At 45.3% G+C, this 25000-nt stretch overlaps 2 protein-coding genes across 2 annotated transcripts in view; one reads left to right on the top strand and one right to left on the bottom strand.

Annotated features, from left to right (window-relative positions):
- Positions 1–2484, top strand: part of arhgap28 (Rho GTPase activating protein 28) — an 8952-nt gene extending 6468 nt beyond the window's left edge. The window contains exons 12-17 of the mRNA XM_030349730.1: positions 129–211; positions 403–615; positions 1081–1179; positions 1730–1857; positions 1994–2043; positions 2306–2484. Coding sequence (XP_030205590.1) covers positions 129–211; positions 403–615; positions 1081–1179; positions 1730–1857; positions 1994–2043; positions 2306–2415 — 683 coding nt within the window. The 3' untranslated portion in view covers positions 2416–2484. The remainder of the gene's footprint in view (positions 1–128; positions 212–402; positions 616–1080; positions 1180–1729; positions 1858–1993; positions 2044–2305) is intronic.
- Positions 2485–5650: 3166 nt separating this feature from the next.
- The window catches only part of lama1 (laminin, alpha 1), a gene marked incomplete at its 5' end in the record, with an annotated part of 34288 nt that continues 14938 nt past the window's right edge, over positions 5651–25000 (bottom strand). The window contains 30 exon segments of the mRNA XM_030349466.1: positions 5651–6199; positions 6520–6730; positions 7045–7178; positions 7393–7540; positions 7929–8078; positions 8341–8530; positions 8754–8860; positions 9061–9244; positions 9526–9720; positions 10346–10494; positions 10697–10846; positions 11205–11319; positions 11429–11570; positions 11688–11832; positions 12151–12301; positions 13152–13276; positions 13660–13813; positions 14308–14441; positions 15059–15202; positions 16407–16561; positions 16961–17137; positions 18028–18141; positions 18394–18493; positions 18875–19007; positions 19211–19374; positions 19794–19910; positions 20278–20488; positions 20916–21066; positions 21229–21340; positions 21719–21808. Coding sequence (XP_030205326.1) covers positions 6030–6199; positions 6520–6730; positions 7045–7178; positions 7393–7540; positions 7929–8078; positions 8341–8530; positions 8754–8860; positions 9061–9244; positions 9526–9720; positions 10346–10494; positions 10697–10846; positions 11205–11319; positions 11429–11570; positions 11688–11832; positions 12151–12301; positions 13152–13276; positions 13660–13813; positions 14308–14441; positions 15059–15202; positions 16407–16561; positions 16961–17137; positions 18028–18141; positions 18394–18493; positions 18875–19007; positions 19211–19374; positions 19794–19910; positions 20278–20488; positions 20916–21066; positions 21229–21340; positions 21719–21808 — 4422 coding nt within the window.

Genomic DNA, 25000 nt, shown 5'->3' with positions numbered 1-25000 from the left:
ACCTTTCTATCTCTCTCTCTCTCTCTCTCTCTCTCTCTCTCTCTCTCTCTCTCTCTCTCTCTCTCTATGTGTCTCCATGTCTCCATGTCTCTCTACCTCTCTCTCTCTCTCTCTCTCTCTCTCTCCAGGTATACCCTCTCAGGTGCACCAGGTTCAAGCTCTCCATCTTCTCACTCTGCTGCTACCCGAAGCTAACAGACACCTGCTGAAGGTACACACACGTAAACACACACACGCAGGCACGCACCCATGCACGCACGCACACACACACATATGCACACACAAACACACACACACGCACGCACGCACGCACACAAACACACACACACACACACACTCTGCTTCTACCTTGAACTCGCAGACACCTGTTGAAGGTGTGTCTGTCCACCTGTCCGTCCCCAGGTGCTGCTGTCCTTCCTCTGTGAGGTTGTGTCCCACCAGGACAGGAACAGAATGTCCCTGTGGAACGTTTCCATGGTGATAGCCCCCAACCTCTTCCCCAGCCGCCACGGAAACAAGCGCTGCGTCGCCCGGCAACAGCAGGAGATGGAGGAGGCTGTGGGCGCCGCTCACCTGGTCCAGCTGCTGGTCGCCCACCGAGACCTGCTGTGGACGGTAACCATGGCGACCACTGTACACCTGGCGAGACCCTAGCAACCCATTAAACCACGTCAGCACTGAACTCGCTTCCTGCTGCTGCTTGCTACGCGTCCAGCTAGTTTGTAATGTCCTTCTTTTTGGTTTATTCGCTATCAACTGCGTGGCCGCTTTCAGCGCGTTTCAATTTGCGTGGAGTCGCTACGACCAGAGCAGGAGACCTTCTGATGTGCTCATGACTTGAATAACTTTAAGTTTATTAACTCAGGGGGAACAAGTTATACATTATCGGTGATGTCCACTTCAACGTTCAAAGTCACGTTTGACGATTCATGATCCAATCTTTAAACTGCACAACCTTTTCGGCTTTTGCTTTCATGTACTCTAGTTACATTTTATTAAATATAAACGTCACTCAACATGCACACACACAAACACACAGACAGATGGTAGGAGAAACGGGGCCCTTTCTCCCTGGTGCAGGTACCGTGCTTCCTGCTGGCCCAGGTGAGACGGGTGAACCAGGTGACCTGCCACAAGAAAGGTCTGAAGAAGAGACAGGACAAGAACTACAAGAACCAGGTGAGAAGACCCAGACCTATCCTGATCCTAACCTTAAAGGGACAGACTCAACCCTACCCTGACTCTAAAGGTACAGACTCAAGACTCAACCCTACCCTGACTATAAAGGTACAGACTCATAGCCCTAGAGAAAGGTACAGACTCCTAGCTAGAGATAAAGGTACAGACTCATAGCTATAGAGAAAGGTACAGACTCCTAGCTAGAGATAAAGGTACAGGCTCATAGCCCTAGAGAAATGTACAGACTCCTAGCTAGAGATAAAGGTACAGACTCATAGCTATAGAGAAAGGTACAGACTCCTAGCTAGAGATAAAGGTACAGACTCCTAGCTAGAGATAAAGGTACAGACTCCTAGCTAGAGATAAAGGTACAGACTCCTAGCTAGAGATAAAGGTACAGACTCCTAGCTATAGATAAAGGTACAGATTCCTAGCTAGAGATAAAGGTACAGACTCCTAGCTAGAGATAAAGGTACAGACTCCTAGCTAGAGATAAAGGTACAGACTCCTAGCTAGAGATAAAGGTACAGATGTCCCGTCTTCTCTCCAGGTGCCCAGTCTGTGGGAGGGGGTGATCAGAGTTCATGCCCCCCTACATTCCAAGGTTTCCATGGCGATACAACTGGATGGACACACCAGGGCCAAGGACGTCATCGCCCGCTTCCAATACGAGAACAGGTACACACACACACACAACAATATGACAACAGGGACACAGACAACAATACGAGAATAGGCACACAAACAACAATATGAGAACAGGTACACACATATGAGAATGGATGAGCATATTTTGTGTGTATCATTCTTACAGGACGGGTTATGAGGACGTCAATTGTTTGTTCGAAGTTGGAGGAAACATTGGTGAGATTTAAATTCACTCAATTACAAATGTTACATTATTTATATATATACCTGTCTGCCTACCTATCGGTCTGTGTCTGCCTATCTGTCTGTCTGCCTACCTGTCTATCTGTGTGTCGGCCTGCCTACCTTCCTATACGTATGTCTGTCTGCCAACCTTTCTGCCTACCTTTGTGTCTGTCCGCCTACCTGTCTATCTGACCGATGTCCGTCTACCTATATGTCTGTCAGACAACCTGTCTGTGTGTCTGTCTGTCTGCAGGAGAAAGGTGTCTCCACCCAGACACTGTGCTGATGGACGTCCACCTGGTGAACCCTTCCTGTAGCTGGCTGCTAAAACCTCGACCACAGGCCTCCCACCACTGGGCCTAATGCTACCGCTACTAGCATCATTACTAACACTGCTACTAGTATTATTACTACTACTGCTACTAGTGCTACTGCTACTAATGGGGTCATCCCTATGTTCCCCGGGTTCTATGTTCCCCGGGTTCTATGGTCCCCGCTCAGGGAACATAGGACCCTTTTTTAAAAAAAAGGTCCTATGTTCCCCGTTTTTCCCAAAAAGGGTCCTATGTTCCCCTGTAGCCATACATACCTGGGAGCATAGGACCCTTTTCTGGGAAAAGGGTCCTATGTTCCCCGCAATCTATCAATCTTTAAAAATATTTAAACGTTGACGCGACATTCGCGTGATGACAGCCAATCGGCGTTCAACAGCGTGGCCACTGAGTGACATGTGTAACGTGACAGCCAATCAGCGTTCAACCGGCCAACTCAGTGCAGTGCAGTCCGGGGTGAACTGCAGCATGGAGGAGAAAGTGATTGTTGCCGTTTGCAACTTCCGGAGCTCTTTATATGATAGTATATAATATAATATAATATAATAGTATAATAATATCACGGCCAAAAGCTCTGCGCCTCTGGATGGCCGTAGCGCGGGGAGCTCTCGTAGGGATTGGGCTTCTCGGGTTTTGTTTACCGGCGTCATTGTTGTTGGTAGGTATGGGCTGGCGTTTGCTAGTCGAGTGTTTGGCACGGGGACTACGAAGCTAAAAATGCAAGAACGGTACAATGGTCACCAGCTGCAGTTTACCTGTAGGCTGCTCAAAGAGAGACGTCAGGTTCTCCGACGTCTCCCTCTTCCACAAAAGGTAAAGACATGCAATGGTAGTTATCTCGGCCGGAATTTGGCAGTAGTGGGGGAAAAAGTAACAGACATACACATACATATCGGGGAACATACAACATACTTTTTGGGAAAGGTGGCTATCCGTACGGCGACCGTAAGAATAGCAATTAGGCTATTCGTACGGCGCGCAGTAAAAATACTGCATTAGTCTATTTTCACGGCAGGTTAGGGTAAGGGTTAGGGTTATTACTTTAATTAATTACTATAATTACGGTCGGCCCGGTTACGCCCCGTGCCCACTACCTCCGTCAGTTGACCGTTGCCCATTGACTTTGAATGGGGACGTACGCGCAATGCATTGTGGATCCGTCCGTTCAGTTGGAGCGTTCGCCACCGTCAGAAAGTTGAAAAATGTTCAACTTTTTCTGCAGCGACGGTTCCGTCATCCAATCAGATCGCGTATGCAAATGTAGGCACTGTGACGCAACTCGGGCTCTGACGATACTGGAAAGCGGGAAAGCGGGTCATCTTGCCTCGCAACAAGCAGGAAGAAGCGGGAAGAACCCGGCGAAGCGATTTGATTGGCTGACGGATGCCTCTGCAAAGACTACTCCCCCATCCGTCAGCCACGCCTTCCCACGTCCGTTGACTGACGGTGCAGTGGGCACGAGGCGTCCTCGTGCCCACTGCACCGTCAAATCGTTTCGCCGGGTTCTTCCCCCTTCTTCCTGTTTGTTGCGAGGCAAGATGACCCGCTTTCCCGCTTTCCAGCATCGTCAGAGCCCGAGTCGCGTCACAGTGCTTAAATTTGCATACGCGATCTGATTGGATGACGGATCCGTCGCTGCCGAAAAAGTTGAACATTTTTCAACTTTCTTTTAGGGTTAGCGCCGAGCAGACTGATAGGTCAACTGCGGTCATGTGACAAGCTCGGTCGCCGTACGAATAGCCACTGCCTTTGGGAAAAGCGGGGAACATAGGACCCTTTTTTTAAAAAAGGGTCCTATGTTTCCCAGTCTCATACAAAGAGGGGAACATAGGACCCGGGGAACATAGACACGCTCCCTGCCTAATGCTACCGCTAGCATTATTAATACTACCGCTACTAGTATTATTACTACTACTGCTACTAGTAGTACAACTAATACCGCTTCTAGTATTATTACTACCAGCGCTACTAGTATTATTACTACTACCGCTACTAGTATTATTACTACTACTGCTAATAGTATTATTACTACTACTGCTACTGGTATTATAACTACTACCGCTAGTAGTATTACTGAACTAGTGTTACCACTGGCCCTAATGCTACGCCTACTAGTATTACTACTACTACTACTACGGCTACAACAAGTATTAGTACTTCTTCTATTAGTATTACTACTACTACTACTACTAGTATTATTAATACCATGGCTACTAGTATCAAAATACTACTTCTAGTATGAATACTACTAATTACTAATACTACTACGACAAGTATTAATAGTACTACTGATAAAACTAGTATTACTACTGCCACTACTAGTATTACTCGACTAGTATTACTACTACTACTATTACTACAAAACTATCATTACAGCTGCTAGTAGTATTACTACAAATAGTGTTACTTCTACTACTGCTAATCCTAGTATTACTACTACTGCTGCCTTATAATACTAGTATAACTATTACTACTGCTGCTACTAATATTACTAGTAGTCCCAATGCTATGAATATTAGTACTAGGGTTTCTATCTAGCACCACAGTATTACTTCTATGACTATTTGTACTACAGTATTACTACTACTACTAGTACTTCTATGTATATTAGTACTACACTATAGCACTATAATAATAGTTTTCATGCATTCCAGCCTGATAAATACTTATAATATATATTGCTGCCCCTTTACATATCTTATAGATTACGAACAATAAGCAGCATGTGGAATAATTACAATAAATACAATAAAAACAGGAGCCTTTTAAATCAGGTTAAAAGGTAACCTTTATGTGAATTATGAATTATATGACTTTTATACTTAGGGAAGTTCATTCGTTTGCTCATAATTAATATATTTTATTTAAAAAGTAATTAATTTGAGCAAGATGTCTGCCATGAATTTCTAACATCTTCTTGTATGACATGTTAACCTTTTTGGAAGTTTAATTTTAAACTATAATAAATATATATATGAATGAACAGAAGTTGAATGTTTTGAATAAGCATCAGGGTCAAGCTGTGGAACTTACAACTTTATCTGCTGTTTTCAATGTGTTAAAAACGTCACTGAGATCCATCACATGGGGGCGTGTCCATTGGTGGACTGTACCAAGAAGGGCTGAAGGTAGGGGAGTTGTGGTGGACTGTACCAAGGGAGGTGGGAATGAGGGGGAATGGTGGTTGAATGTACCAAGTGAGGCTGGAAGTAGGGGACTGGTGGTGGACTGTACCAAGTGAGGCAGTAATCATAAACACCACGAACTAAGAAATGAAATGTATTTATTAGGAACAACGCTGTATTCGATTAGTTTACAGACACATTTTCATCATATGCAAGGAAAATAGAATCGATGTGAGAAACCTTTATCAAATGGTTTAATCCTCGTCAAACATTGTTAATTCTCTTGAGTCATTAAAAATAGCTAAAATACACGTTTCAACAAAAACATTCAGCTGAAGCTAATCGAAGCAAAAGCTAATATAGCATATAGCCAGTAGCTAACAACACTAATAAAGCCATAAGTGTGGACTAAGAGGACTCTGTGTGTGTGTGTGTGTGTGTGTGTGTGTGTGTGTGTGTGTGTGTGTGTGTGTGTGTGTGTGTGTGTGTGTGTGTGCACACGTGTGTCGACCAATAGGAATCAGGCAGCGTGTGGCTGGGCAGCAGGGCAGGAGTTGGGCGTGACCCCGGACAGGAAAGAGGCGGAGCTCAGGTCCAGAACCTTGGTCACATGGCCCTTAACGAGCCTCACCTCCTTCATGCAGCCTCTTAGCGAGGTTCTTGATGACAGGCTGTTCTGTTTCACCGCACCTAGGGGAGAGAGGACGACTTAGTAATGGTCTGTCACGTGTGTGTGTGTGTATGTGTGTGTCTGTGTGTGTGTGTGTGTGTGTGTGTGTGTGTGTGTGTGTGTGTGTGTGTGTGTGTGTATGTGTGTGATTCAAGGATGGTTGTGAGTGTGTCTGTGATGCTTGGGTGGGTGTGTGTATGTGTGTATGTGTTTGTGATGCAAGCGTGGGTGGATGTGTGTGTGGATGATGTGTGAGTCGAAGTGTGTGTGTGATGCATATGTGCGTGTGTGTGTGTGATGGGTGTGTGTGTGTGTGTGTGTGCGTGCGTGCGTGTCTTACTTGGATATCCTCCCAGATACACGGGGTTGTTGGTCTCAGCAGAGGTGGATTGTGGGTAGGGGTTTTGGGTGCTGGAGGTTTTTCCATCCACAATGAGCAGCAGGCTGTTCTTACTCTTCTTGGCCACCAGGTGGTGCCAGAGGCCGTCACACACCCCAGAGACCGACTCCACGGACACACGGCCTGCCCCGTTGTTCACATGGAACACCACCTGAACGCACCACAGCAGGTCGGTTACATTACGTTGGATTAGGGTTAATTTAGGTTGGACTAGGTTCGATACAATGACAAGATATTGGGTTGGTTTAGATTAGATGAGGTTAAAACAAATTATATTCGATTATATTGGGTTGGTGTCGATTAGATTAGGTTCTATCAAATTAGATTACATAAAATTGGGTTGGTTCAGATAAGATTAGATTACATTTAGTTAGTTTAGATTAAATTAGATTTGCTTCAATCTAATCTAATTATATTAGATTGGGTGTGTTCAGATTAGATTAGATTAGATGTCCTGTACTCCACCTTTCTGTTGATGATCTCCAGACCAATCGCGTCCACCTTGGAGCTGCTGATGCCCAGCAACACAGCTTCTGATTGGCCGGTCCGGAACTCCAGAGACACCGACATGTCGGAGCCGACCTTATATCCCTCAGGCACTGATACACACACACAAAGTGGAAGGATGTTAACACACAAACACACACGCACGCACACACACACACACACACAGAAACATCCATAATGGAAGGACGTTACATGCACGTACACACACACACACACACACACACACACACACACACACACACACACACACACACACACACACACACACACACACACACACACACACACACACATAAAAACACTTACCGAGAGCAGCGTATCCTGTGCCGTTGAAGTAACTTCCTGTCTGTGAGTGTGTGAAACAGGAAGTAGTATTGTGCTGGGAGGCGGGCGTCTCCAAGCGGACCCCGTTAAGACTGACGGCCTGGACACACCCTGGGAGGCTGTGGGTCACCTGCACAGGTAGACAGACAGGTGGGGAGGCAGGTCAGATAGACAGGTAGAGAGACAGATCGGGTAAACAGGTGAGATAGACAAGTAGAGAGACAGGTAGAGAGACAGATCAGACAGACAGGTAGACAGGTAGAGATACAGGTAGGGAGACGGGTCAGATAGACAGTTAGACATGTGTGATAGACAGGTGAGAGAGACAGGTAGGGAGACAGGTCAGATAGACAGGTAGACAGAAAGGTACAGTCAGGTAGAGACAGGTGAGACAGACAGATAGACAGACAGATAGGTAGAGAGACAAGTGAGTTACTGGTCTTCCAGGTTTGTGTGTGTGTGTGTGTGTGTGTGTGTGTGTGTGTGTGTGTGTGTGTGTGTGTGTGTGAGAGACTCACGTTGGAGGTCTTCCAGGTGTGTGTGTGAGCCAGCCCTCCCAGGTAAAAGGTCTTGTCCACGTCCAGCTGGTTGCCCCTCACAGACACAGGGTCTGATGACACGCCGTCTATCGCCATGGAGACCCAGCGCTTGGCAAACTCTGTCCGCACCTGAGAGGGAGGGGAGGTAAGTGTGTAGCAGAGAGTGTGTGTGTGTGGGTGTGTGTGTGTGTTTTAGTCTGTGTGTGTGTGTGTGTGTGTGTGTGGTATGGGTGTGTGTGTGTGTGTGTGTGTGGTGTGGGAGTGCACATGCGCGCATCGGAGTGTGTGTGCGTTTGGTACGCGTGATTATGTGTGTTTGTGTGCGTGTGTTTGTGCGTGTACCAATGCATGTGCGTGTATGCGTGCGTGCGTGTGAGTGAGTGTGTCTCACCGTGTGCCACTGTCCGTCGTTGACCGGGTGGGCGGAGCTAGCGGAGGCGCGGCCTCGGCCCTGGTCCAGTGTGAAGGTCAGCCGCCCCCCCCTAAGCTGCAGAGTGGCGTAGTCCATGTGGTTGGAGTTGGTCAGCAGGTAGACCAGTCCACTGTCAGCGTGGGTACGCACTGACAGCTTCAGCACAAAGCTACACACACACACACACACACACACACACACACACACACACACACACACACACACACACACACACACACACACACACACACACACACACACACACACACAGGATGTTACTGACTGTTCAATTATTGATATAATAACGCATCAATGTCACATCATGATTTGTGATTATTGATTGTGTGTACGTGTTTGTGTGCGACTGTGCGTGTGTGTGTATTTGTGTGTACCTCTTGCGGACAGTGCTGGGGTTTATATTGAAGGTCATGTGACTGTGTTTGGAAAAACCAAACTGATGGGCTGACGAGAGGAAGGTTGGCTCCTCCCCCGAGACACACTGGACCAATCAGAAAACAATCAGCAACAAATCAGAACCAATCATCAGAAACATTGCATCATTGTCTTTTATGCGTGTGTGTCTATTATGTGTATTATGTTGTATGTGTGTTGTTTAGAATGTGTGTGTAATGTACTATGCGTCTTATGTGTGTTGTTTAGTATTTGTGTATTTTGTGTGTAGTATAGTGTGTATTGTACCGTGAGTGATTGTGGCGCGAGAGTGTTGAGCTGAGTGGGAGGAGTCACGGCTGAGTGGGAGGGGTTTGGCGTGGGCTCTAATTCCTGGTCGTCTGGAAGCACCGCCCCCCTGGTCCTTTCCTCCAATAGACAGCTGTCTAGCTGCACCCCGTCATACCTCATAGCATCCGATAGGTCCACCAACCTGTCAATCAAAACAGCATGTCAGCAAATTAAACTTCCTCACCAGACTGACAGAAACAGAGACAGTCAGTTAGACAGAGGGAGAAACAGGCAGAAAGAGAATGAGACAGAAAGACGAACAGACAGAAAAGATAGACAGGCAGACAGGAAGGAACGAACCGACAGACCGATAGACAGACAGGCATACAGAGAAACAGACATACAGAGAACAGACAGACAGACAGACAGACAGACAGACAGACAGACAGACAGACAGAAAGAAAGAGAAACAGACAGACATACTTGTCGTTGACTATTAGATTCTGGATGCAGCCGCGGAAGGATCTGGAAGCATTCTGTGATCTGATTGGCAGACGGCTCTCCTGTCCTAAGGGAAGCCCACCAATGAAGATAGAGGAGGGCGGCAGAGAGGAGGATCCACCCGATGACAGGGGAGTTGACTCCACATGGTCCTCATCAACCCGCACCGTCAGCATTCTGAGAGAGAACACCAAGTTAGTACTGTTTTGAAAAAGTAGTACCCTAGTACTATATTAGTACTGTGTTGAAAAAGTAATATCCTAGTACTATATTAGTACTGTGTTGAAAAAGTAATATCCTAGTACTATATTAGTACCGTGTTGAAAAAGTAATATCCCAGTATTATATTAGTACTGTGTTGAAAAAGTAATATCCTAGTACTATATTAGTACTGTGTTGAAAAAGTAATATCCTAGTACTATATTAGTACTGTGTTGAAAAAGTAATATCCTAGTACTATATTAGTACTGTGTTGAAAAAGTAATATCCTAGTACTATATTAGTACTGTGTTGAAAAAGTAATATCCTAGTACTATATTAGTACTGTGTTGGAAAAGTATAATATTCCTAGTACTATATTAGTACTGTGTTAGGAAAGTATAATCCTTGTACTATATTAGTACTGTGTTGATAAAGTACTACGGTACTATTCTATTACTGCAGTACTAGGTTATGACTGTGTTGATAAAGTACCACAGTAATATCTATAGTACTATATAGTTCTAGGTAGTACTATGCTAGTACTGTTGTAATGTTAGCATGTGCTATTCTGCATGCACGTGGTTTCCATGGAAACACTTACTTCCTGGTCCTAGAGATGATGAGGGAGTGGTCCCGGCCGTCTGTGAACACTCCGCTCCGGGGTTTCACCACCACCCGTTGGCTAGCTCCGCCCCCAAAGCTTAGCTCCACCCCCACACCGCCCGGAACCAGTTGGACCACCAGGAGGAACTGGGAACGCACACACACACACACACACACACACACACACACACACACACACACACACACACACACACACACACACACACACACACACACACACACAAACAAGCACACACAAGCATATTGTTATGTTTATTATTCTTATAGTTAATGTTACATAACTACTTTTTCTGTTTCCTGGTATTAAACTTAAACTCGCCATAGCTACCTTTGCTTTTGGTGTGTTGTTGAAGGCAACCAATAGCAGCCCAGAGGAGTTCCTGGTGGAGAAGGTGAGGAACAGCTCCCCCGCGTGGCCGAGAGAGGGAGCAGCCAGCTGCACATACCCCTCCTTTAACATCGACACACTCCTCACCGCCTGCAGACAGACAGACAGGTAGAGACACGGTTTTACATTTGGCTTTGCTCTAGCTAGACTAGACTATCTCTAGTGAGCTCTCAATAAGCTGCTTTTATTTGGGCTAGTTAGCTGTCTGTTAGCTGGGTTTATTTAGGGGTAGTTAGCTACTAGTTACCTGTTGTTATCTCTAGCTAGATTTGTTAGCTGCTGGTAAGCTAGGGACGCCCCTATCTAGGGGAAGTTAGCCACTAGATAGTTTTGGTCACCGCTATCCAGGCAAGAAAGATGCTAGTTAACTGCGGTAACCTCTATCCATAATAGTTAGCATCCAGCAATTTTCCTCTAGCGGTGCTAGCTAGTGTTGATCGGCCGTTACCTCGAGCACGCAGCCCTTCTTCACCCCGTAGGCGTCCTGCAGGAGGTCAAAGTTCGAGCGAGCGATCTCCACGTTCTTTATGCACCCGACGAAAGACCTGGATACCACTTGGCGTCTGCAGACAGACAGTTAGAGAGACAGACAGGTTCATGGAGATGAGTGAGCAATGTGAAGAGATGTAGGGTTGTCACTGATTGGTTGGCGGCAGTGGGTGAAGCTCTCACCTGATTGGTCGAGAGGCAGGAAGTCCTCCTATGTAAATGGGGTCGAGGTCGGCGCGGTTCAGATCGGAGGCCGTCCCGCGCGACTCCGCCTCCAACACCTCCTTCTCTGATGATTGGTCAGCAGTCATGATGGACAGGTAGCCTGGAGACGGATACACAGAGTCAGACAGATGGAAGGACTTACAGAAAGAAAGACAGAGAAGTCCACCGATGGACAGACAGAAGGACAGACAGACAGACAGACAGACAGACAGCTCACCCTTGCGTCTGTTTCTCTGCAGGGTGATCTTGGTCCAGACTCCAGAGTTGTATGTCTTGGTGGAGGTCATCGCCAGGGCGCCCGAACCCAGGTCAAAGGTCAAACGGAAACGTCCCTCCACCAGTTCCATGGACAGGAAGTCACGCTACAGGAAGTGAACAAACACAGGAAGTCACGCTACAGGAAAATTGCAAACACAGGATATCACAATAGTTGACGTAAACATGTAACAGGAAGTCTGGCTACAGGAAATAAAAAACAAACCGAAAGTCAGGCTTCAGGAAGTAAACAACAAACAGGAAGTCAAGCTAGCGAAAGTAAACAACAAACAGTGACAGATAGCTACAGGACGTAAACAACAAACAGGAAGTGAGGCTACAGGAAGGAATTAACGAACAGGAAGTGAGGCTACAGGAGGTAAACAACAAACAGGAAGTGAGGCTACAGGAGGTAAAGAGCGTACGGTGGCGTTGGAGGCGAGGTAGAGCAGCAGGCCGTTGGGGGAGAGGCTCTTGAAGAGCAGCACGATGGAGGTGGAGATGGACCTGAGGGCCTTCTGCACCACGGAGAACCCACTGCCGTCGAACAGGAAGGAGGTCTCCTCCGACTGGGGACTACACACACACACACACACACACACACACACACACACACACACACACACACACACACACACACACACACACACACACACACACACAGGCAAAGGCACACAAACAGACAGGCACAAACCCAGACACACACACAGGCACAGACACAGGGACAGACACACACATGCAGAAAGACACACACACGGGCCAAGACACACAAAAACACACAGGCACAGACACACACAGGCACGCACACAAAAGTACACAAACACATTGGTTAAATTTGATTATTTTGTTATTGTTTATGTTATAATTATTGGGCATGTGAGATTGTCTTTGTGTGTATGTCTTTGTGTGTGTGTGTGTGTGTGTGTGTATGTGTATGTGTACACGTACGTGTGGGTGTTCTTGTGTTTGTGCGTGTTGTGGCAACCTGTCTCTGGCACAGGGCCCCTGGAGGCCAAGGGGGCAGGTTGTGGAGGCGGTGTACCACCGATTCTCAACAGTGTACCACCGGTGGGGAAGCATGCTTTAGAAAGCATGCTTCCACACTCACTCAGGGCTCTCCTGGTTCGCGCGTGCGGAGAGACCAGTCTCGTGGGTGATGTGATTCCACCCGGAGGTTGAAGACTGTCGATTCCTCCCAAGCTGAGTTTTGTTTGCTTTGGTAGATATATGATATATCGAATAAAAGTGCCATTTTGTCTCTAAGTAATCTCCAGTTTGTGTGCTGATTGGAAGGAGGCGGCTCACTCACCAAGCCGGGTTGCCACTGTGTGTGTGTTTGTGTGTGTGTGTGTGTGTGTGTGTGTGTGTGTGTGTGTGTGTGTGTGTGTGTGTGTGTGTGTGTGTGTGTGTGTGTGTGCGTGCGTACCTGGTGAAGCAGCCCCTGCACCGCCCCTCTCTCCTGACGTAGTTCCACAGGCCGATGTTCTTCTCGTTCAGAGAGGCGTCGCCCATGCAGCCCCGGAAGGTGGAGGCCCGCAGCGCAGAGGGCACCTACGCACACACACACACACACACACACACACACACACACACACACACACACACACACACACACACACACACACACACACACACGCAAAGAGACACACACACGCACACACACACACAGAGACACACACCACACCATACACACAAGCACACATGTTATTTATGTGGACAGAAATTTAATAATTGCAAAATAATGTGTGTGTGTGTGCATGTGTATTTGTGTGAACGTGTGTGTCTGAATGGTGTGTGTTTATGTGTGGGTCTGTATGGTGTGAATGTGTGTGTCTGCATGGTGTGTGCGTGCCTGTGTATATGTGTCTGTGTGCGTGTATGTGTGTGTCTGCATGGCGTGTGTTTGTGTGCTTGTGCGTGTGTGTGTGTTGTACCTGGGTGTGCTGGCCCATCCCTCCTATATGGATCACAGTGTTGTTGTCCACATCTAGGATCTGAGCCAATCCTGGGGACTGGGCGGTTGCCGGGGGCAACGGGGCGGAGCCTGACTCCAGCTGCTGGACTGACAGGGATCCGTGGAGCCCGAACCTGGAGACAACAACACAGCACTCGTTAACTAATGAACAGTAACGTAAAGTAAAGTGAAGTAATGGAAAGTAATGTAATGCAAAGGCCTTTCAAGTTATGTAATGTTTAGTAATGTAAAGGGAAGTAATGCAAAGTAATGTAAAGTAAGGTAATGTAAAGTAATGCCAAGTAATGTTATGTAGAGTAATTAATGTAATATAAACTAATTAAAAGCAATGTAATGTAGTGTAATGAAAGGTTATGTAAAGTAATGTTAAGCAATGCAAAGTAATTTAAAGAAATGTAAAGTTATGCAAAGTAATTCAAAGTCATTTAAAGTAATTTCAAGTGATTTAAGGTAATGTAAAGTGTTGTAAAATAATGCAGAGGTAACATGCTGTTAAGTAATGTTAAGTAATGTAAAGTAATGCAGAGTGATCTAAAGTAATGCAGAGTAATGTAAAGCATTGTAAAGTAATACAGAGTAACACAAGGTTCAGAGATGTACAGCCTACCGTGTGGCGTTGACCCGGGTCCACTTGTTGTTGGTGATCAGGAGGTGGGGGTGTTCCAGGCGGCCCACCCCGGACCCGGCGTTCCACACCAGAGAAACCTTCCCAGCATGCATCTCTACGGCCAGGAAGTCCACCTGAAATCAGAAGACAGGTCAAAGGTTACCGCACTGTGTTCATGAATGTATGTGTGCTGCCCAAGAAGAACAGCAGGTTCTGGGGTGTTTGGTGTGTGTGCGCTTGTGTGGTTGTGTGCCTTGGTGTTGCCCCTCAGGTATGTGTGTGTGTGTGTGAGAGTGTGTCTGTGTGTACCGTGCTGCGTGTGAGTGAGAGAGTGAGTGAGTGTGTGTACCATAGTTTTGCTCCCTAGGTGTCTGTGTATGTGTGTGTGTACCGTATTGTTGCTCCCCAGGTGTGTGTGTATGTGTGTGTGTGTGTGTGTGTGTGTACCGTAGTGTTGCTCCCCATGTGTGTGTGTGTGTGTGTGTATGTGTGTGTGTGTGTACCGTAGTGTTGCTCCCCAGGTGTGTGTGTGTGTGTGTGTGTGTGTGTGTGTACCGTAGTGTTGCTCCCTATGTGTGTGTGTGTGTGTGTGTACCGTAGTGTTGCTCCCCATGTGTGTGTGTGTGTGTGTATGTGTGTGTGTGTGTGTGTACCGTAGTGTTGCTCCCCAGGTGTGTGTGTGTGTGTGTGTGTGTGTGTGTGTGTGTGTGTGTGTGTGTGTGTGTGTGTGTGTGTGTGTGTGTGTGTGTACCACAGTGCTGCTCCCCAGGTAGAACAGCAGGTTGTCCGGTGAGGTGGTCCTGAAGGTGAGGCTCAGCGTGTTGAAGTTACTGGAGCGGACGTCCGGCCGGTAGGACCGCACGCAGTCTGCGTCCGCCTCCACCGCCACGCGGATCTACACACACACACATACACCTTCATCATCACCATCATCATCACCTGGGGCCGGTTGCACCAACTGGGCGTAAGCCTGGTCGTAACTACGCCTGGTCGTAACTTGGCGTTCTAAGTCCAACCTAACCGTTACGCCGGTTGCACCAACTGGGCTTAGCGTTCTTTTCACTAAGACCAGGCGTAAATCCTACGCCTGGTCAGGGGCAGGCGTAGAGTTGAAATTCCAGGCTGTTTCTATAGCAATTACATCCAATCCAATGCAGCTTTACCACCATCCTTGCAACGCTTCGCTAAACTGCATTTCAAAGCACAGCCGGCGATATGATCAGTGTTCACAGATCGACTGCCTGTCGGGAAGATATCGCTGGCCGATTAGTCCGTTCTCAACTTATAATCAGTTGTGAATGTTGTTTTAACTATGTTTATATGTTTTATATAGGCTGACACATTAAACAAATCTCTCCTACAGAACCATTCCCGTCTAAATGCCTGCTCGTCGTAAACCAGACATTACAAATACATATTTTAATTATATTTGTTTGCAGTGTTTTATTGTTAGGCATTAACACAATTAATGAATGACAATAAGTGAACGAATGAATTATTTATTTCGGTGTCCAACAGCATGTCAAGTAAAATAGTAAACAGCTGTTGTCACGAGGTATCCTAGCAACGCGGTGATATGCGCATACCATGGAACATTCACATGGCCGCGCATGGCTAAGACCGGGCGTAGTTAAGACCAGGCGTAAGTCCCGTTGGTGCAACCGGCGTTAGTTCCATTCTAACGCCAGGTCGTAACTAAGACCTACTTAGCAGTTACGACCAGTCTTAGTTACGACCAGTCTTAGTTACGCCCAGTTGGTGCAACCGGCCCCTGGATTCACACACACACATTTATGATACGCCTCCATCCTCGTCATCGCCAAGCTCTCCTTCATCATCATCATCATCACACTCTTCCTCATCACCATCACACTCTTCATCATCACCAACACACTCTTCATCATCACCAACACACTCTTCATCATCACCATCACACTCTTCATCATCACCATCACACTCTTCATCATCACCATCACACTCTTCAAAATCATCATCATCACGCTCTTCATCATCATCATCATCATCACTAGCATCAGCATATTCAGGCGTGTGAGTGTGTGTGTGTGCGTGCGTGCGTGCGTGCGTGTGTGCGTGCGTACCGAGGCAGCCTGTCTGCGGGCCTGTTTGATCAGCTCTCTGATGTCGGTCAGGTTCCTCCCCATGGATTCTCCCAGCATGCTCAGCGGTTTCATCCTGTTCAGGAGGCGGTCCGTACGAAGCTCCGCCTCCTCCATCTTAAGCTGCACCTCATTGGCTGAGAGGGAACAGGGGTTAACGTTAGGACATAACTGACATATCGCTAGTGGACAACATGGTCTATTGTGTGTGTTTTTTGTGTGCATGTGTGTGTGTGTGTGTGTTTGTCTGCATGTGTGTGTGTTTGCATGTGTGTGTGTGTGTGAGTGGGTGTATTTGTCTGCGTGCTTGTATGTGTTTTTTTTTGTGTGTGTCTGTGTGTGTGTGTGTGTGTGTCCGCGTCCATGTGCATTTGTGTGTATGTGTGTCTGCATGTGTGTGTGTGCGTCTGCGTCTGCATGTGTGTGTGTGTTTGTGTGTGTGTGTGTGTGTCTGCATGTGTGTGCATGCGTGTGTGTGTTTGTGTGTGTGTGTGTGTGTGTCTGCATGTGTGTGCATTCGTGTGCGTGTCTATTACCAGTGCCGTCTGACTGGCTGATCAGGTGCTGGGTGCGGCGTGTCGTGTGATTGGCTCGCTCCACCACGGAGCTGGCGTTCTCCAGCTGTGATGTCATTTCCTCCAGCCTCCTCACAGCTTCCTGCAGGTCGGACTGGGCGGCTGAGACCAGACGCTTCGCCTCACCCGCCTCCGAACCTGGAACACACTCTGTTAGTTACTTTATCATATATTATACTCTATTAGTTACTTTATCATAGATTATACCCTGTTAGTTACTTTATCATATATTATACTCTGTTAGTTACTTTATCATAGATTATACTGTAAGTTACTTTATCATATATTATACTCTGTTAGTTACTTTATCATAGATTATACCCTGTTAGTTACTTTATCATATATTATACTCTGTTAGTTACTTTATCATATATTATACTCTGTTAGTTACTTTATCATATATTATACTCTGTTAGTTACTTTATTATATATTATACTCTGTTAGTTACTTTATCATAGATTATACTCTGTTAGTTACTTTATCATAGATTATACTCTGTTAGTTACTTTATCATATATTATACTCTGTTAGTTACTTTATCATATATCACATATTATACTCTGTTATTTACTTTATAATATATTATACTCTATTAGTTACTTTATAATATATCATATATTATACTCTATTACTTACTTTATAATATATCACATAGTATTCTCTATTAGTTACTTTATAATATATCACATATTATTCTCTATTAGTTACTTTATAATATATAATATTACATGAATTACATTATGATATATTATACTCTATAACTTACTTTATAATGTATAATATATAATATTATATTAATTACATTATGATATCTGATTTATTATACTCTATTTGTTACTTTATAATATATCACCCATAATATTATATTAAATAGATTATGATGTATGATATATTATACTCTATTAATTGCATTATAATATATCAAATATTATATTATATTAATTAAATTATGATAGATTAAATATTATATTATATAAGTTTCATTATATTCTATTAAATCACTGAAGAGGTTACGGTCTGAACTTACGGTTCAGACTGTCCAGCGTGCTGATTGGTTGAGGCAGCAGGAGGGAGATCTGACGGACACCGTCACTGACCAATCCCAGACGAGCCGTCGTCAGAGTCATGTTGAGAGATAAGCCTGGAAGAGGAGAACACACTTAGTCTGTTAGAACCTGTTATTAAACCAGGCAGACAGACAGACAGACAGACAGACAGGTAGACAGCCAGACAGACAGGTAGACAGCCAGACATGTAGATAGCAGACAGACGCTGTGTGGTGGTGTTCTACAGCTTGCTGGCTGTGTTTTTGGGACAGAAAGGTAGACAGACAGACAGGTAGACAGACCGACAGAGAGACAGACAGACAGACAGGTAGGTAGTATAGACAGACCCTCTGTGGAGGTGTTCAACATCTGGCTCTGTTCCAGGACTGCACAGCTGCTGTTGAGGACGTCCCCTCTCTGCTCGGACAGCGACTCTGGTATGATCGTCTGGAATGACAAACATACAAAATGAGTATTTCGGTCCAATGAGGTTGAACTCTTTGGATCTATATCTGAGCATCTACCTAAGAGCTATAGAGATATAGATCTCAAACTATATCTTCTAGTTATATATACTAACACCTGGTTGATCTGTAAACAATATATTCACAACTATATTGGTGATATTATACTTCTATGTAGTATTTGGATCTATGTAGTAGTGCTACCAGGTTGATGGTGTATATACTGAAGTACTATAGAGATGATGTTATATACTTCAGTATAGTATTTATATCTATAGTACTGCAGGTTAAAGGTGTATGTAGTGAAGTACCATATAGATGATGTTATATAGTTCTCTATAGTATACATCTGTAGTAGTAGTACCAGGTTAAAGGCGTAGTCTGCTGTTTCCAGTGCGGCCATAAGGAATGATGTCATCGTCCTGTTGGCTCCAAACGCACCAGTGGCATTCTGGGAAATATTATAGACCGCCGCCAGAGAGCTACGAGAGAGAGAGCTACGAGAGAGGGAGAGCGAGAGAGAGAGAGAGAGAGAGAGAGAGAGAGAGAGAGAGAGATTTATATTGAGATATTGTTATAGAGATACAGGAAAAGGTTGAGATTTGAAGTCATTTAAAAGTTTGTATGCGTGAGTGTTTGTTTGTGTGTGTATGTGTGTGCACGTGTGTCTGTGCGTGTGTGCGTGTGTGAGAGTGTGTACCTGTGGAGCGTCTGTGCTTCTGCGAGCAGTCTCTGTGCGTGTCCCTCTGCGTTGTAGACCAGCTCCAGGGAGTCGGTGGCCCTCAGCCCAGCGACCACGCGGTCCACCTGCTGCACCAGCAGGGGGCGCCACTGCCCAGACTCACCGCTGAACTCCTCTAGTACCTGGAGCACAACAATACTGTTAATACTACTGTGAGACAAACACAACGCAATATACTGTTAATACTACTGTAGCAAAGTACTGTTAATACTACTGATAACACAAACACAACGCAATACTGTTAATAAAACTGATAACACAAACAGAACGCAATGCTGGAAATAGTACTAATGACAAAAATACAACACAATACTGTTATACTACTGATAACAATACTGTTAATACTACTGATAACACAAACATAACGCAATACTGCTAATACTACAGATAACAATACTGTTAATACTACTGATAACACAATACTAGTAATACTACTGGTACTGGTACCATCTACTGGTACTGCTTTGTCTCCATCTAGTACATAACACCACACAAACCTATCAATACTATAGATAGTATTTAGTAGCATTGCAGTACTTACTTCAGTAGCATTGTTTAGCTCCTCCCTCAAAGAGAGGGTGAGGGACAGCAGGTCTTGGCTCTCCTCCAACAGGACTGAGACCGAGTCCTCAGAAGACCTGAGGTCCTGATGGACAGACTGAGAGAGAGAGAGAGAGAGAGAGAGAGAGAGAGAGAGAGAGAGAGAGAGAGAGAGAGAGAGAGAGAGAGAGAGAGAGAGAGAGAGAGAGAGAGAGAGAGAGAGAGAGAGAGAGAGAGAGAGAGAGAGAGAGAGAGAGAGAGAGAGAGAAATATTGTTAACCTCAGTAAGTGTTAACGGATATTGTACTTCAGACTTTAAGTGACTGTAACTATGATAAACTACAGATTGTAACTCCGATAAAGGACAGACTGTAGCTGTGACAGGCAGACAGAGATACAGTCAGGCAGAAATGCAGACAGACAGACAGACAGACAGACGGACAGACAGACAGACAGACAGACAGACAGGCAGACAGGCTTCTCACCTGGTGTTGTGCGTGCTGTGTGAGTACTTTGTCCAGGATGGTGTGTGTGTGGTTGTTATGCTGGACAGCATGTTTAAGCAGGGTGTGTGCGTGCTGCAGGCTGTGTGTGTGTCCAGACAGAGAGGAGTCCAGCTGATTGACTCTGCCCTCTAGCGCCGCCCTGCTGGTGTGGAAGTCCGCCTGCACTGTCTGGAGCAGAGAGGAGGCCAGCCTGAGAGGGGAGGAGGAGGGTTAATACACACGCTGTACACAATCATATACACACCATACACTAATATACACTACCATATACACACTATACACAATACTATACACCACTAATATACACTTCTGTACACTTCTGTACACTACTATACACACTATACACACATATACACTACTATACACTACCCTACACACAATATACACAGTACTACACAACTACACAATGCTATACAAACTAATGTACACATTTATACATAAATATACAAACTTATATATATATACAATATATCCAAACCAAACTATACACATTACCATATGCATTCATGTACAGACTAATCTATACACTAACATATGCACTTACAGAACACACACTAACAGTATAACACACACTAACGCACGCTAACACACTCTAGCCCTAACACACACACACACACCTGTGTTGGTGCGCGGCCGTGCCATTGGTCAACTGGACCGCCCCGATGGAGTCCAACATCGACTCCATCTCCTCCAGCAGCCCCGTGTGATTGGCCAGCTGTAGCCCCGCCTCCTCCGTCTGGTTGAGATCTCCCGCCTCCTGCTTTAGGTCTACACCAATCAAAGAGCAGGAGGTCTTTACAGGAACCAATCAGAGAGCAGGACGCCTCTGGACTGTGATGGTGTTGGTGTGTGTGTCTTTTGTGTGTGTGTTAATCCTGAGGAGTATGAGAGGTCACGTGATAGATGACACTGATCAGTCTTATTGATTACCCAGGATGTCGGCTTGGAGTGTGATTATGGTCTCCAGGAGTGTTGCACCCTGGGAAACCTTGTGAGTGGTGGACACGCCTAGTTCCTCCAAGTCATCAGACAGACGGGTGGCCTGGCCAATCAGGAGAAGAGGAGGCACGGTCAGCAACATCACACACATACATACTCAGATATCCATACACACACACACACACACACTCAGATAGACACACACATGAACACACACTCAGATATACACATAAACTTACACACATTCAGATATACATACAAACAAAAACAAACCTGTACACACACATACATTCACACGCACACACACACACACACACACAAACACAAAAACACAGCCTCAGAAACACAAAGACACACAAAAACATAAACGAAAACAAACTCTCACACATAGAGACATGCAATATCACACACGCACACACACACACACACACACAAGCACACGCACCCACACACACACACACGCACACAAAAACACACACACCTGCTTCAGCAGAGCAGAGAGGTCAGAGGTCAGCAGATGTAGCTGGTCGTCCACACTGGAGAGATGGGAGGGCAGAGAAGCACCCACCACCTGTAGATAGAGAACGTAATAACATGTTTTACATGCAGCGGTATAGTATATTAATTTTAAATGTATTGATATTGTGTGTGTGTGTGCATGTAAAGTGTGTATCTGAATGTTTTTCTGAACGTGTATCTCGATGTGTGTACAGTTTGTATATTGTGTGTAATATAGAGTGTGTACCTGTGTGTGTCTTTTGTGTGTGTCTCTGTGTGTGTAAATATCGTGGACCTGTGTATCACTGTGTAAAGCGTGTCTGTGTGTGTATACATAGTGTGTACCTTTGTGTGTGTGTGTGTGTGTGTATGTAGTGCGAACATAGTATGTACCTGTGTGTGTATGCAGTGTGTACATAGTGTGTACCTGTGTGTGTGTGTGTGTGTGTAGTGTGAACATAGTATGTACCTGTGTGTGTATGCAGTGTGTGCATAGTGTGTACCTGTGTGTGTTTAGTGTGTACACGGTGTGTACCTGTGTGCCCCTGTGTGTGTACATGGTGTGTACCTGTGTATCACTGTGTATAGTGTGTCACTAAGTGTGTATACATAATGTGTACATAGTGTGTACCTGTGTGTGTCTGTGTGTTTGTGTTTGTGTGTTAGTGTGTGTATAGTGTGTACCTCTGTGTTTAGTTAGTGTGTGTATAGTGTGTACCTGTGTGTGTAGTTAGTGTGTGTATAGTGTGTACCTCTGTGTTTAGTTAGTGTGTGTATAGTGTGTACCTTTGTGTGTAGTTAGTGTGTGTATAGTGTGTACCTCTGTGTTTAGTTAGTGTGTGTATAGTGTGTACCTGTGTGTGTAGTTAGTGTGTGTACAGTGTCTAGCTGTGTGTGTAGTTAGTGTGTGTACAGTGTGTACCTGTGTGTGTAGTTAGTGTGTATAGTGTGTACCTGTGTGTGTAGTTAGTGTGCGTACAGTGTGTACCTGTGTGTGTAGTTAGTGTGTGTACAGTGTGTACCTCTGTGTGTAGTTAGTGTGTGTACAGTGTGTAGTTAGTGTGTGTATAGTGTGTACCTGTGTGTGTAGTTAGTGTGTGTACAGTGTGTACCCGTGTGTGTACAGTGTCTAGCTGTGTGTGTAGTTAGTGTGTATAGTGTGTACCTGTGTGTGTAGTTAGTGTGTGTACAGTGTCTACCTGTGTGTGTAGTTAGGGTGTGTACAGTGTGTACCTCTGTGTGTAGTTAGTGTGTGTACAGTGTGTACCTGTGTGTGTAGTTAGTGTGTATACAGTGTGTACCTGTGTGTGTAGTTAGGGTGTGTACAGTGTGTACCTGTGTGTATACTAGTGTGTACCTGTGTGTGTAGTTAGTGTGTGTATAGTGTGTACCTGTGTGTGTAGTTAGTGTGTGTACAGTGTGTACCCGTGTGTGTAGTTAGTGTGTGTACAGTGTGTACCCGTGTGTGTAGTTAGTGTGTGTATAGTGTGTACCTGTGTGTGTAGTTAGTGTGTGTACCCATGTGTGTAGTTAGTGTGTGTACAGTGTGTAGTTAGTGTGTGTATAGTGTGTACCCGTGTGTGTAGTTAGTGTGTGTACAGTGTGTACCTGTGTGTGTAGTTAGGGTGTGTACAGTGTGTACCTGTGTGTATACTAGTGTGTACCTGTGTGTGTAGTTAGTGTGTGTATAGTGTGTACCTGTGTGTGTAGTTAGGGTGTGTACAGTGTGTACCTGTGTGTATACTAGTGTGTACCTGTGTGTGTAGTTAGTCAGGGTGTCCGCGGAGGTCTTAAAAGTCTTAAAAAGTCTTAAATTCATTTTTCTAAATTTAAGGCCTTAAAAAGTCTTAAATTCGTCAAAAATGTCATATGCTGGTCTTAAATGTATAACTCGGAGGTCTTAAATTTGTCGGGGCAGGCTTATTTAATTTTGTATTTTTCTCGCGGGACTTTTCAGGAAGGAGATGTACGATGGGCTACTTTCTTGCTAGCTGCATATATAAACGGATGTCTGCGCGCTTGCTAGCTAGTCTGCAACAATGGGTAAATGCAAGTTCAACGTCAGTTGGCTGGAAGACGTCAGTTTCCGAGGTTGGCTAGCGTCCGTTGCCAACCCAGAACAGGCCAGATGCATTCCGTGCAAAAGTAGCCTACATTCAAGCTCGGCACCATGGGGATTAAGGCTGTCGTCAGCCATATGCAGAGCCAAAAACATAAAACGAGAGAGACAATTGCCAGGAGCCACACACAGACCCCAGCCATTTCTACGTTTTGCATCTCTGCCCCGGCGCCACCGCCGCAGACGGTCCCCGCTGCTAGCACTGACCTGAGGGTAGCATTTGGTGCGACACCAACACTGAAAGCGGAGGTGTTGTGTAGGGCTGAACGATTTTAAGAAAAAATTGAAATTGCGATTTTTCTGGTAGAGATTGCGGTTTCGATTTCAACCACGATTTATTTTCTTTAAATCAAGTTTCAGTATAAATTAATATAACCAATGAATTCCATTAAGGTAATGCAATAATGAAAACTGCTGGCAACAGATTTCAAATGCAAGACTGTTTATTCAAGTACCTAAGAAACAACAACCAAAGCCCTCTTTCTTAAGTAAACTTGCTTCAATGGCTCATCAGGATCAAAATAATTGCACTTTTGTGTAAAAAAAAACAAAAAAAAAACGCAGCTTTGACGATCCCAAAATCGTAATGCTTGAGATCGCGATTTTCGGTCGAAAACGATAGATCGTTCAGCCCTAGTGTTGTGGATTCTAAACACAGTGGTCAAGCACCAGTCCTACAACTCGAATGAGGGGATAGGAGATCTCATCGGTTTGATGTTCCCTGACCCTCAAATCGCGAGCACCTTTACTGCTGGAAGGGACAAAACGGCGTATATAACTCGCTTCGGACCAGCGCCTTTCATCCGAAACGAGCGAATCTGCAGCGTCAACAAGGCTGATTTTGTTTTGATATTTGAGACGTTGAACCACGCCAATAAAAGCAAGCAAATTGACGTGCACGTCCGATATTGGGTCGGAGATCGAGTGCATTTCCCGGTACTTGGGCTCGCAATTCATGGGGCCCCACATATATGGGGGTAAAAGGGATGATGATACATAATATTTTTTAGACAATATGCAGAATCTTTTCACTTACGAATTAACACGGTCGGCTATTTTTGCCAGCATGCCACCCTAGCCATATTATGGGCAACCGTGTTCCCCTTGGCTCTGATTTGAACTTTGAATTCCTCGTAGGAGTTCATA

This window comes from Gadus morhua, chromosome 23, assembly GCF_902167405.1.
Source record: "Gadus morhua chromosome 23, gadMor3.0, whole genome shotgun sequence".
NCBI lineage: Eukaryota > Metazoa > Chordata > Actinopteri > Gadiformes > Gadidae > Gadus > Gadus morhua.
This window is presented reverse-complemented; position numbering and strand designations above follow the sequence as displayed.